Source organism: Lampetra fluviatilis, chromosome 21 (genome assembly GCF_964198595.1).
Source record: "Lampetra fluviatilis chromosome 21, kcLamFluv1.1, whole genome shotgun sequence".
Taxonomy (NCBI): domain Eukaryota; kingdom Metazoa; phylum Chordata; class Hyperoartia; order Petromyzontiformes; family Petromyzontidae; genus Lampetra; species Lampetra fluviatilis.
In genome coordinates, this window is record NC_136295.1 from 7,205,975 (window position 1) to 7,219,589 (window position 13,615).

At 52.7% G+C, this 13,615-nt stretch overlaps 1 protein-coding gene across 1 annotated transcript; it reads left to right on the top strand.

The window, feature by feature from the left end:
- The first annotated feature begins 1,980 nt into the window (after positions 1-1,980).
- LOC144938057 (C-X-C chemokine receptor type 4-B-like) lies at positions 1,981-13,062 on the top strand. Its single transcript, XM_078865750.1, has 2 exons — positions 1,981-2,051; positions 11,821-13,062. Exons 1-2 carry the CDS (start codon positions 2,049-2,051, stop codon positions 13,060-13,062), a joined length of 1,245 nt encoding a protein of 414 aa, XP_078721876.1. The 5' UTR covers positions 1,981-2,048.
- Positions 13,063-13,615: the final 553 nt, after the last annotated feature.

The window sequence follows — 13,615 nt, forward strand, 5'->3', positions numbered from 1 at the left end:
AATAACACAACTGTGGCTTGTCTATTAAGTATCTTTGTGTTTCTCGGTGTCTCTATGGGTTTAATCTGTGGTCAATAGTTTTGGTTACATGGCCACAATCGCTCTCTGGCTGTTCCACGTTTCTGTTAGAGGCATCGACGAATGGACAGCGTGGCCGAGGAGCAGGTTTGGGGCACTTATGGAAAATTGCGCTTCATCACGATAAGCAGCATTCCCAACGTAGCCACGTTAGAACGATTTAATCGGTGCATAATTGCACAAACTGTACTATAACATTTGACAATTCACGAATCAACTCAGCACATTCGTCAACAACACCGTGGCCTTCAAAGGAAATGTATGTAGAAATGGGCGAAGATGTCAAATGATGAAGAACACGAATCAAACGATGGGGGGGAGGGGAAGAGTGCAATGAGGCTGGGAGAGGCGCGCGTGTGGAATCACACCGGGAGAAAGCGATCGCGGGCGCCGACATAAAGAGGAAGAGCAGGCGGATTACGAAAAAAACGCAAACTGGCCACATCATGGTGAGCGTTGAGAAACTCGGGTTGTCCAACGACAACCGATAAAGCCGGTGAACGCTTTCAGAATCCATTTTACCCGTTCAGAAAGGGCGGGAGCCGCTCATTGATTTCGGTGGAATTCGTCGCAATGAGCGCACCGATTTGGCACGCGCGACAGCGCAAAGCGCCCGGCGGCTCAAGTCCCCCGCGCGGCTCATTTCACCGTCCCCTTCTCAAGTTAAAGGCGCAGCCCTGCAATTGCTTGCTCACGCCGCCGCTTGCGGAGGCACCTCCGCCAAAGTGGAGCTGACACTTTGCACGCCGACCAGATGTCTTGGAAGAGGTGGGCACGGTCATATTTGTTTGCCCTACCAGATGCGGTTTGAAAGAAAAAAAAAAACCGTGCACCGTTGTTTCAACTTGCCGCGCCGGCAGATCGAACGGAACTCGGCGACCTCTGTATCGCAAGTCCAGTGTGCGAAACCCATGACACCACCACCGTGCCCGCGACGTTTGTCAGTCACGCGTGTTTCTCGATGTGTATATCTGTTCGGCAATCTGCAAACCGGTGTTTTACTGGTTTTCCCCGAACGGTGATCCAACATAAACGATTTTAACCTAATGAGAAACGTCACAAAATTAGTAAGTGGACGATGCCTCGCCTACATATCAGTCTCTCTCTCTATATCAATATACACACAAAAGTATTTCCTTACACAATCCATCGGCCGCACGCACAGACTTCTGACAAGCAAACTCTGGACCTGCTTTGACATTCGATGTCTCATCAGCAGGCCTGCGTGTACCAATGCTGGTGAACTGGCCATCTTCCAGGCAAGGGACCCTCCCTCTCTGTACCCTCTCGACAAGACACATGGGTTGGGCTTGGTCAGGACACGTTGAATAAGAGCTTGCTACACCTATATAAAGACAAAATGATGCCACACATGTGAAATTGTTTGAAAAAAAAAACACCGGTAACTTTTTTCCAGATGACATTGCAGGATAGTGAGAAGTTGTGTAAGGCTGCGGTTTGCGGAGGCTCTCATCCAGCAGTGGATTAACCATGCCTGACGACGACGATACTTAATAACGTCGCAATAATATGTATGTTCTGGCAACTCCCGAACAAGACCCACGATAGTATCCAGTATACATAGAGAGATAATCTTAAGGAAACTTTCCAGTGAAAAGCAGGGTGGCCAGAGACTTCCGCGCATATTTATTTATCGTTCCAGTTTATCGCGGGAATCCCTCCACCCCACCACCGCACACCCTTTCCACCTTCCGCCCTTGCCCCCTCCCCATCCTTGCCCCCCCCCCAAATCCCGCTGTGGCGAAGGAGAGAACACCCCCACCCCACCACCACTCTCCCCACTCCACCCACTCTCCCACACCACGACACACTATTGTCGCGACAGCGCCACACGCATCACAACGGCACGGCGATCAGCGGGCGCGCGCCACTGCCGCCTCCACCACGTTGCGAGTTGCGCTGATTTCATTGACGAAGCCGGCGCAAAGATCGTCACCTGCGTCGTCGCAATGGTACGTGACCCGGCCGTGGCATGAATATTGTCGTTCTTCTGCAGATGCTGTTTGCTGTGTTGGCAGTTGGTGGCACAATCACAATTGGTGATGCTGCTGCTGTTGTTAGTGGTAGTGGCACGGGCATAATTGGTGATGCTGTTTTTAGTGGTGGTGGCACAATCACATTTGGTGATGCTGCTGCTGCTACTGCTAGATTGGCAGATGGTGGCACACGCACACGTAACAAAACTGAACACAATCGTCAATGACACAACTGTTGACCTACACAGGTAAATACAAATAAATCAGGAGACGTTTCGGGCAATGGCCCTCATTCACAGCACACAGATGGTGCTGTGAATAAGGGCCATGGCGCGAACCGTGCCTATTATAAATATATTTTACTCTTTTAGGACAGTGCTATTGTTGAATGCCAGTCAATGTTATATGTGGCTCATTTGCAAAGAACCATATCTTTCGAATCGATACTGTGATGGTCATTTGCGAACCACTGTTCGGATGAAGATCTATCGGCGGCGTGTTGGGCGTGTTGTGGCTTGTTGTGGCGTGTTGTGGCGTGTTGTAGCTTGTTTGACCATACTTCGCCACGCCGGGCAGTGGAGGGTTGGTGAGTGGTGTTGGAGTGGGCTCACAACCGGGCTGCCGCGTCTGGAGTGCGGTGTGCTAACCACTGCCGCCACTGATCACGAAGCCGCGAAACGTTTATCGGATTTCTATTTAAAGCTTTCGTGACTGCAGGGATTCATCTTCTTGGTTCTTTCGGTAAAGTTACGTAGAAGGGAAATAATAAAATAATAAAAATAAAACATGATAAAATACAATTCTCACGACGTTTCGGCCACAACGCAAGCAGCCGTCCTCAGGTGAAGAACAGGGCTGTCGGAAAGACAGCGTCCGAAGTCGTGAGAATTGTATTTTATTGTATGTTTTATTTTTATTATTGTATTATTTCCCTTCTACGTGACTTTACCGAAAGAACCAAGAAGAGGTTTATCGGATTGTCGAAATTAATTTCGGTTTCAATGGAATAATACACACTCGATGAAAATGCTCAAAGAAAGCGTTAAGCTCGGCGTTCATCTCTGGCGGTGGTCGTGTCCATTCCACGTTACCATGGAGGGCACTTGTACAACAGCTGTTGAGTCCGCACACTGCAGGGAAGCAGCGACGTGGAAACCGAATCAATGAAGCCATTATTTTACTGACCTCTGCTGCCCGCCACGTGATTCCGCAGCGGCCTGTTTTAGACGCGTGCTATGAAGAAGGGCCATGGCGCGAAACGTCGCCCATTATGTACTTATTAAATTTGTACGGACGGGTACGTGTGAGCGTTGCACTTCGTTCGCACCGTACGTAGCCAATCGTGCTAATCGGAGGTGCGGGGGGGGGACAACAAACTAAAAACAACAGAAAGCAGTTGTAAAGAAATGAGTTTGTCAATCTCGACGATTTAAAAGTGCACAGCTCCAGTGGCTTGCTAATATCGGAAGGAAGAGTGTTCCAGACGGCCGCAGAATCGCATCTGAAAGCGCGCGATGCAGTGGCCGCCTTTGTTTGATGTCCACAGTGTTGTTATTTCCGAATGTGGTGAGATTTAAAACAATGTTTTATTTGTACTTGTGCACCACTGCCAACGCAGCGGCAAACACCAAATAATTAGTTAAATGCACGGTGGTCACCCATCCAAGTGCTAAGCAGGGTCAACCTCTGCTTAGCTTTCGAGATAGAGCGCGGTCACGTACTCGTGATGCTAAGGGATACAAATGCTTTTGTAATTTGATCTTTACAGCCATCTCTCAGCTGTTGAGGAGACACACTGATCATTCCTCCAGGATGTGGACAGAGACAGACATCATTATCAAACATGCCCAATGGGCACTGTTGATCAAACAGCGTGGAGAACAGCGAATGGCAATATAATTAATCATTAACAGCTCGTAGAAACACACACAATGAACATATCTTTTATATTTCTCGTCCCTCCACGTCAAACTAAAAGATCAAGGTATATTTTACACTTCTCATCGGCCACAAATTAAAAATAGAAATTGGCTCAATACAAGCACCGTCTGGACCGGTTTCGACACGAGGTGTTCTCATCAGAAGTGTGTGTTCCAAAGGTCATTTGAAGGACTCCCGGAGGGAGCTCTGTGATATCCGCTTCCGTGGGCTTCTGTGAGCCCCTCCCCAGCCCCCATAGCACAATCCGGATACAATTAAGCAATGACAAACATTTGTCCAAACATCTCAATGCAGGAACCTCCTGACAAACAGTCTTGAGACTCAAGCGAGATGTTGGCATTGCAGGGGCGAGCGTGGCGCTTAAATAATTCCGAACGCGGAGATGGAGCGAGTGGTAAAGGCGTGAGGATGAGTGAACGCGATTCTCGAACGGGGGCCGTCCATAAATGACGTCACGCACCTGGGGGGTGTGGGGGGGGTCAGACATTTGTGACAATGTGTGACGAGGGGGGGGGGGGTGAGAAATGTGACGTCACATCAAAATGCGTAACTTTAAATAAATATAGACAACACGTTCTACTTACTTAAATATACTTTTTAATAAATGTTTTCTCCTACAACATCAGAGTGCAGCGCCACATTAAATACGCACTACAATGACAATAGTTTAAATCGATTTGAAGAATGTTTTATTATTTGAGGGGGGGGCAGAGTTTTGTGACGTGATATTTGAGGGGGGGGTCTGACTTTTTGTGACGCCGTGTGACGAGGTGGGGGGGGGTCCAAAATCGTCTAATATCGCGTGACGTCATTTATGGACGGCCCCAAACGACGTCCACACCGCGACGAGTGGCGAAGTGGTCCCGTGGTGTCCCGACCTTCACCGCCCGCAACCCACGATCTACTCGTCAATAATTAATAATAACCCTGATCAGTCCCTGATCAATCCACTGCTGGACAAAGGCCTCCCCGGGCCACCGTTTGTCATGGTGGGGTTGAGTGGCTGGAGTTTACCAAGCTGTACTCTTAGTTCTTTCGGTAAAGTCACGTAGGTAAAAAATGAAATTAAAATTAATAAAAATAAAACAATAAAATCACGACGTTTCGGAGGCAACACAAGTCTCCGTCATCAGGTGGGACCGTCACAGCCAGATTTGCTGCACGGTCCCACCTGATGACGGAGACTTGTGTTGCCTCCGAAACGTCGTGATTTTATTGTTTTATTTTTATTAATTTTAATTTCATTTTTTACCTACGTGACTTTACCGAAATAACTAAGAATATGAATCCTTGCAGTCACGAAAGCTTCAAATCTAGAATTTACCAAGCTGGTTAGTGCGGACTGATCAGAATCGCCACGGTGGCGAGATGTTAACTACCTCGCCGAGTCTACACGAGACCGTGGGTTCGTGCCCGAGCCCTGACGCCCGCTGTATATTTGGAGTTTGCATGTTCTCCCCGTGGTCGCGTGAATTTTCTCCGCATTTAGAATCTAAATCACGCGTTTAAGAGTATTTAAATGCTGTACATTTCCACGTGATAAGCCACGTGGTCGAGCTATCATTTGTGGGCAGGTCGCGTCTGAAAAAGTGTCTCGTAACTGGTAAAATAAAAACATTATTTTTTTAATAGAATACGTATTCATACTGGAGGAATCAGATGAGCTATAAAGCTCTTTTCACAGATCTCCGGTAGGGGCGGGTCCGAACGTTCCAACAACAAACACCAACGTGATGACGCGGTTGGGGGTGTGGTTGATGTTGGTGCGTAGGACCGGCTCACGCTCGCCCCTGATGTTAGCCGTGACCGGTAATGCAACTCGGAGTCCATGGCTCAGCCCATCTCTTCACCCCTAGTGCCCCCGCCTGCCCCCTCGCCCGCCCCGCCCCTTGCTACCCCGCTCCCATGCTTTTGAAACGCAAAACCCAATAATTTGCTAACTAACCTCGTGTGAAGAACGTTTTTGCAGCTGATTTTTTTCTTATTTCCCACCCCCCCCCCCCAAATGGAATTCACACAGCGGGGACGGAGTGACCCGTCTCAGTATTTTATGCACGATCCGCCATGAAACCGTACGCATGAGTTTGATTCCCAGTCACGGCTAACACCAGTGGCGAGCGGCAACAAGCATTGCCACCTCCCCTCGACTGCGAAGACTTGTCAGGACCCTCCTGAAAACAAGAGTCCTGAGACTCAGTGAGACTTCTTTCCTGGATAATCAAGCGTGCAATAATACGTGTACTCTTATTTGAATGACGAATGCATTCATCATCATCATCATCGGCAGCTGCGGTCATGGTCAATCCACTGCTGGGTGAGGCCCTCTCGACAAGCCGCCCGCTATCTTTCACAATCTCGCGATGCAGCGATAACCACACCAAGTCGCGGTGGCTAGGAGATGTTAACTTCCTCGCCTGGTATACAGGAGATCGTGGGTTCCATCCCGACCGTGACGCCTTTTAAATTTGGAGTTTGCATTTCCACTGTCCACGTGGTCGCGTGGCATTTTTTTCCGGCTCCTCCGGGGTTTCCCCCTCCGCATTTAAAATCAACGCCACACGTAGCGCTCTCTTTCAGAAACGACCTGGCTGTCACAAACGGCAGCTCAATAAAGTGGCTGATCGTCATCACGTGGACGTTTGCGGGCAGCAGACAAACACTCAAAACGCGCGTTTCTAAACCACGTCACAAGCCACTCCGGCTACGGTTTGTGGCCTGGTCGCTTCTGAAAAAGAGCTCGCCACATCGCTCAGTGGGCCTTACCCGGTAAATGAAAGAACATAGTTGAGAGTTTAGTACTCGCGGCCGTGTTGTTTTCATCGTGTCGATGTTATCGCTCGACCCTGGTTGCTGAACGCAAAGAGGAAACTCGCCACGGGGGTTTGCCTTGTTATTGTGGTCATGGCGGAGAGCATTGCACGAGGTCACATTGTTGTTGTTGTTATTACGAGTAAAATAACGAGGATTATTAGAAACATGACCTCCGCTTTACGTCCGCGCCCCAACCAAAACACACATCGTCGTTATCGCCATCACCATCGTCGTCGTCTATCAATCATCTCACCAGGCGGCGGCCACTCCGCACCAAGCGGCTGCCAGCGATCCAGCGCTGTGGAGGCAGCAGCAACGGTTGGTGGATCACCGCACGAATGTTGTGAAACTCTCCTACCCGCGGGCTCGCTTACAGAATGCAGTACGGCAAATGTGGACTCGATAGAGTTACCCCCCTCCCGCGCTTCTCGCACATGTGGGTTTTCTCCGGGTGCTCCGGTTTCCTGCCACACTTATAAACGCGCCTTATTTGGTGAAAAAATATGAATGGATCGAGGACTGCAGAGCTTGGGAAATTACCAGCTGACCGCGTAGCTGCTGGTGCCTTCCCGCTCATCAGGTTCGAGGGAACACTGCGGTGGTAGCACAGAGTTAAAAAGTCGAAAATATTATATTACCTTTTTAACTTTTTATATCCCACGCGCCATCAACTCCTTAGTCTGCGTATTTTTGTCTATGTCACCGTCTGAACCATCCTACTACTACTATAAGAGATCATCTATGCATCGAGTTTCCTGGCTGGCTGTTGGCTTGGCTCCTCTGAAACCTATTCCTAAACTATACACTCTTTTTCATCCTAAACTATAAACTCTTTGTTATTTCACCAGGTACGGCCCCACGTGTGTAGGTTGTATCCAGCCTCACTCGTTTCCTCCTACCACAAAACAAATTCTGAAATTCAAAAAAGATAGTAGTAGTTCATCTTTTAAACTAGTTTTATTTATTTCACCAGGTAAGGGCCCACTGAGCCACGTAGCTCTTCTTCAGAAGCGACCTGGCTACAAATGATAGCTCAACGAAGTGGCATATCATGTGTAAATGTATCCCAGCTAAACACTCTAAACCAGTGACGTGCGGTGAGGTCAATGGCTGGGGAGGCATTGGCTCGTGTCAGAGCCAGATTCACACACTGAGGGGGCGTGTCCTCACTGAGGGGGCGTGTCCTCACTGAGGGGGGCGTGTTAGACACGTCCCCCTCAGTGAGGCAGATGTGATAGCTGCCTCCCCTGGTGCTTTTTCATTGCAGTTTCATGACGAGACCAGCGAGCCTAAATATCTTTATACAATATGTGAAATAAGTTACCTGGAGTATGGAAGGCGAGGACACGAAATGAAGGGGTCTACAAACATTACATTGGTGACATACAGAGATAGTAACAGCCAACCCTAAAGCTCCCGTGCCTCAATCCGGCCCTGGTGGGAGACCGCGAGGGTTTCAAGCGACGCACTGAACACGGAGTTCAAAACACGCGGCCTTTTTGTTAATCCGTAAAAAAAGAAATTAAAAAGTTAATAAAAAAAACAAAACCCCTATCAACAGTTCCTGCAGAGGTGCAATTGCGGTCCAGGGCAAAATGTGACCCCGACTGACGGACAGCAGCAGCAGCATCGCTGTGATCCTAACAAGGAATCCTCATTACGATTACCCGACCTCAATCTGCTTCTTCTTTCTTACGGCTGGTGTGGATGCAGAGCAACAAACCGCGATTTCACGTCCAGGTGGTCAAGCCACAAATAACCGCGCCATGAGCAGCTGAGTGTTCTCGCTGTGATGTCTCCCTCGTGTGTGTGGATCGGGCAGCCGGATGACCACCGACGCACACTGCAGTAGGAGAGTTCTTAGCTGCACATTTGCGCATCAGGTATTCACATCCGCCGCCACGGTTCGTGCAGTTCAGGGTGGACCGTGAACTTCGTGGAAGATTAAACCCAGGGATCGTCTGCGTTGGGTCTTTCACGATGACCCGATTACTGCGAATGCTATCAACTTTCGCAACCACTCCAGGCACTGGCAGAAGCGACGTGGACGAGGTGTGACGTCATCTGCTTTCGCCTCCATGACCCCTCACGATCTTGCGCCTCACCTTGTGTGTGGGGGGGGGGGGTCTTCTAATTTAAAATGTATATAGCGCCTTGTCCAGCAGCAGTGGGATGAGATGAGTCGACGAGAAGAATTGCAGCTTTAGTGTTGTTGTCTTTCGCACAGTTGGCTGCGTACGGCGCGTAAGAATTTCCACGCGCGCACGTGCGTGATGAATGTGATGATGGTGATGATGATGATGCGTGAACACGAATGGTGATGAAAGTGAACACATTCCTGCGGAGGGAGCTGGTAGGAACGTTGGGTTGCTCGGTCAATGGCCAGGGTCAACGGCGGCGTGGTGTATTCCGCAAATATGCCCGACTGTGCGGGCGGGCACAAGCCGGCGTGAGTAGGTTAAACGTTGAGTTTTATAAGGGCACCACGGGGTGACCAGCCCCTCCCCACCCAGCCCCACCCCTCCCACCCCCCACCCAGCCCCACCCTCCCCACCCAGCCCCTCCCCACCCTTCCCACCCAGCTCCTCACCACCCAGCCCCTCCCCACTCTCCCCTCCCCACCCAGCCCCACCCTCCACACCCTCCCCACCCTCCCCTCCCCTCCCCATCCAGCCCTTCCCTCCCCACCCAGCCCCTCCCTGCACGACGGACACAATAATCTCCTGTGGGCTGGTGTAACCAGGAGGTTCCTACCAGTAAAATGAGTGGTTGATGATGAGTGAGTGATGGACGGTGTTAATGATAGGGACGGGAGGGGGGGGAAGAGGATGGCAAGTAAGCGAGTGTCTTCAGAGTAGAACGAAACACGGAGAGTGATGCTGAGTGATTGACGTGGAGGGGCAGCTCGTTCCAGTGTAAGGGGGCCAGAAGAGGAAAATGAAGTGAATCGTGATTGGGCACAGGGGGGGACACAGACTGCTGGGATTGTGAACGCAGAGGGCGTGGCTGCCTGTGATCCAGCACTGCGTTTGTACGTACGTTCAACTTCTTTCGCACCGTACCCTGCCAACCGTGATAATAGGAGGCAGCGGCGAGGGTTGGCGGATCACCACCACACACTAATGTGGCGAAACTCCTTTCCCGTGGGCGTCGAGGACGAGAGACACCCCCCGGCTCGCCAGGAGAAGGCGGTACAGCAAGTGGACTCTTCGCCGTCTGTTTCAAATCTGCATGGGATAGAGTGTTGCTCCCTCGCACGCGTGGGTTTTCTCCGTGTGCTCCGGGTCCTCATTAGATGGTTAACTAACACCGCAATATAGAGGACTGTAAAGCCTGGGCAATTGTCATTAGTGCCAGCTTACCGGCGTGGCTGCTGCCGCATGGAGCAAAACGTCGGACATCGTGTTGACGACACTGTGTCCGACGTTTTTGCTGCCACGTGCTAGGGGCTTATTCAGGAGCTCGATCGAGTTCGCGCGGCGCACGGCACCCCGAGCCGCACATCGCAGAGCCGTACAGTGCGACCGTTACGCTGTGGCGGTGGCGGTTGGCAGCCCAAGCCTCCGTATATCCGAAACGTTGACGATAACGAATCTTACGCTATCAGCTTCGTCCCCCAAGGCCGCATGCCGTTGTGATGTGGCGTTTCCCAAGCCTGTTATTTCTCAGAATTAAGTAAAAAAAGAAAAGAAAAAATATCGATTTTACGCGAAGGAGTTTTTTTTCTTCTTCTTGTTTTCTTTTCTTTCGGCGTGACGATCATTGGCGGGCAGGCCCGAGGCCATCACCGCTCTCCACGTGAGACCCCCGATTTTAATCGCCGGTGGCCAAAACCCGAATTTTGAAGCCAGATTGCAACGCGATGCCGGCTCATTGTATCCGTCATGGCCACGATGAACCGCGTGGGCCAAACCTCTGCCACCGCGCCTTCACATCTGCCTGCCCGCCGTACCTTTCTTCATTATTGACGACTTGCAGCTCAGCACACGGCAGATGCCTGCGCAGCGCGACTCACGACCTCCTCTTGATACCAAGATCCAGGATGGTCGCGTCTATGCGCCGCTTCTCGGTGGCAGCCCCAACAGTCTGGAACGCCATCACCCCTCTGCACATTCGCAGCATCACTTCAATCGCCTCCTTCAAGAGAGACTTAAAAACTCACCTCTATAACCACGTGCTTTCGAGCGACTCTGAGTTGTGGCCGTTACGTCCGCAACTTTGCGCGCGTTATAAATTGCATTATTATTATTATCTGGGGAGCTAAGCAGGAGGTGAGCCTGTTCCATCAACATGGATTGAATTGGCCTACAAAATATGCCTTATGAGCCCATGGGTTAATCCGACCCTGGATGTGCTTCGGAGAATGTTTACAGATGTCCGCCACCACCGCCACCACCACCACGACCACTAAAGACACAAAGATCCCCCGTATAGCCTCAACAGACTGTTGGGGCAAGTGCCTTTAGCGAGTACCGATGATGACCGGCACGGCACACGAAGAAGGTGGTTGGCCAGCACCACGCCCGGCCGCCTTTGTCTCCCCAGTGGTGACGTTTGCACATCGCACCAGGCACTCATTTGAGGCTGAGTCGACCTAGTGGAGGCCCAGGACCGGTTCAGATAATTATAGTCACCGGTGGTGGCCATGAGTGGGAATCGAACCCGTTTCGTAGCGCCTGTATGTAGGTATGTTGATTTTCTTTCGCCAATCGTGCTAATCGGAGGTGAGCAGCGCGCTAACCACTGCACTCCCGCTCTCCACCACCACGACCACCACCACCACCCCACATCCTCCTCCGCAACCCCTAGGCCAGCGGGCGGCAATCTGCGGCTCTTCAAGGACTGCTCCGTGATGTAATTCATTCAGCACCGCCTCGTATTCACCACACTGCACTGCGGCTCTCAAAACATGTTTTTTGTTCACCGAATTCGACAACAAAAATGTCTCTTCTTGTTATTTTGGACCCCCCCCCCTCCCCCATTTCTGCTCTAGGCAATGGAGTCTGACGATCTGGAGCCCTTCAACCTGAACGTGAACCTCTCGTGGCTGGGAGGCCTGGACTACGAGGAGAACGCCACCGCCCCGCACGACGCCGGCTGCGACCTCTCGGCCACGTGGCTCTTCCAGCGCAACTTCCTCGTGGCCGCCTACTCGGCGGTGTGCCTCCTGGGCCTGGCGGGTAACGCGCTCGTCGCCGTGGTGCTCACCCTGCGGCCGCGCTCCTCCCGCGGGCAGCCCACCGCCGCCGACCGCTTCCTCCTGAACCTGGCGGCCGCCGACCTCCTGTTCGTCGCCACGCTGCCCTTCGTGGCGGTGAACGCGACGGCGCGCTGGCGGCTGGGCACGGCGCTGTGCCGCACGGTGCACGCGGTGCACACCCTCAACCTCAGCTGCAGCATCCTGCTGCTGGCGTGCATCGGCGTCGACCGCTACCGCGCCATCGTGCACGCCACGACGGCGCGCCGCGACGGGAACCGCGCCGGGGCGGCCGCGGCGGCCGCGCGGGGCTCGCGCGCCTGCGCCCTCGTCTGGCTCTTCTCGCTGGCGCTCACGGCCCCCGACTTCGCGTTCGGCGCCGTCACCGTGGACCCGCTGAGCGGCGCCAGCCGCTGCGAGCACGTCTACCCCGAGGGGCAGGCGGCCGCGTGGCAAGCCGCGCTGCGGGCCAAGCACCTGCTGCTCGCCTTCGTGGCGCCCGGCGCCGTCATGCTCTTCTGCTACTGCAGCATCATCCGCCGGCTGTCGCGCTCGCAGGTGCACGAGCGCCGCAAGGCCGTGCGGGTGACCGTCGCCATCGTCGCCGTCTTCTTCGTCTTCTGGCTGCCCTACAACGCGGTGGTGATGGCCGACACGCTGGCGCGCCTCGGCGTCGGCGCTCCAGGCGCCGAGCAGCGGTCGCAGGACGGCACGGACGCGGGGTCGGAGGCGGCGGCGGCGCGGTCGTGCGCCCTCGAGGAGACGCTGGCCCGGGCGCTCGCCGTCACGGAGGGCCTGGGCTTCGCTCACTGCTGCCTCATCCCCGTGCTCTACGCCTTCATCGGGGAGAAGTTCAAGCGCCGCCTGGGCCGGCTGCTCAAGCACTTGCGCTCCTCGCGCAAGGCCGGCGGTGGCAGTGGCGGCGGCGGCGGAGGGGGGGTGCACGTGATCGCGCGGTACCCGGCGAGCGTCAGCGCCCACTACCAGCGTGGCCGCGTCACCTCCGTCACGTCCGAGTCGGAGTTCTCCAGCTGTTGAAGAGGAGATGGTGGTGGCGGCGGAAGGGGGGTGGAGAAGAAGAAGGGGGCGGGGGTGGGGGTATAGCACCCCAAATCAAAATCATCGGTCCTGCAATTGTACAGAATAGGAATCCACCTAACACCTACACACAGCCTAATTTCATTGTTCCATCTCCACGGCAGACGTGACCCTGTATAATAGTAACAAGTTAACGACGCATTTTTATTTTCTATTAAACTATCTAATTTTTATTTTACCAGGTAGGGCCCACTGAGCTTTATAGCTCATTTTCAGAAGCCACCTGGCCACAAATGATAGGTCAACGAAGTGGCTTGTCACGTGGAAATTCCTAGCAGCCAAATGTATATATGTTGAACTTATTTCGCACCGTACGTGCTAATCGCGTGATTCACAATGTAGGAGGGAAAAACCGCAGGAGCTGGAGAAAATTCCACGCGACCACGGTGAGGGAGAGAGTACGTGCAAACTCCAAACATACAGCAGGCGTCAGTGAGCGTGGCCTGCAACATGGAGTTGTGCTAAACTGACCGCACAGTCACACTGGAGGCAT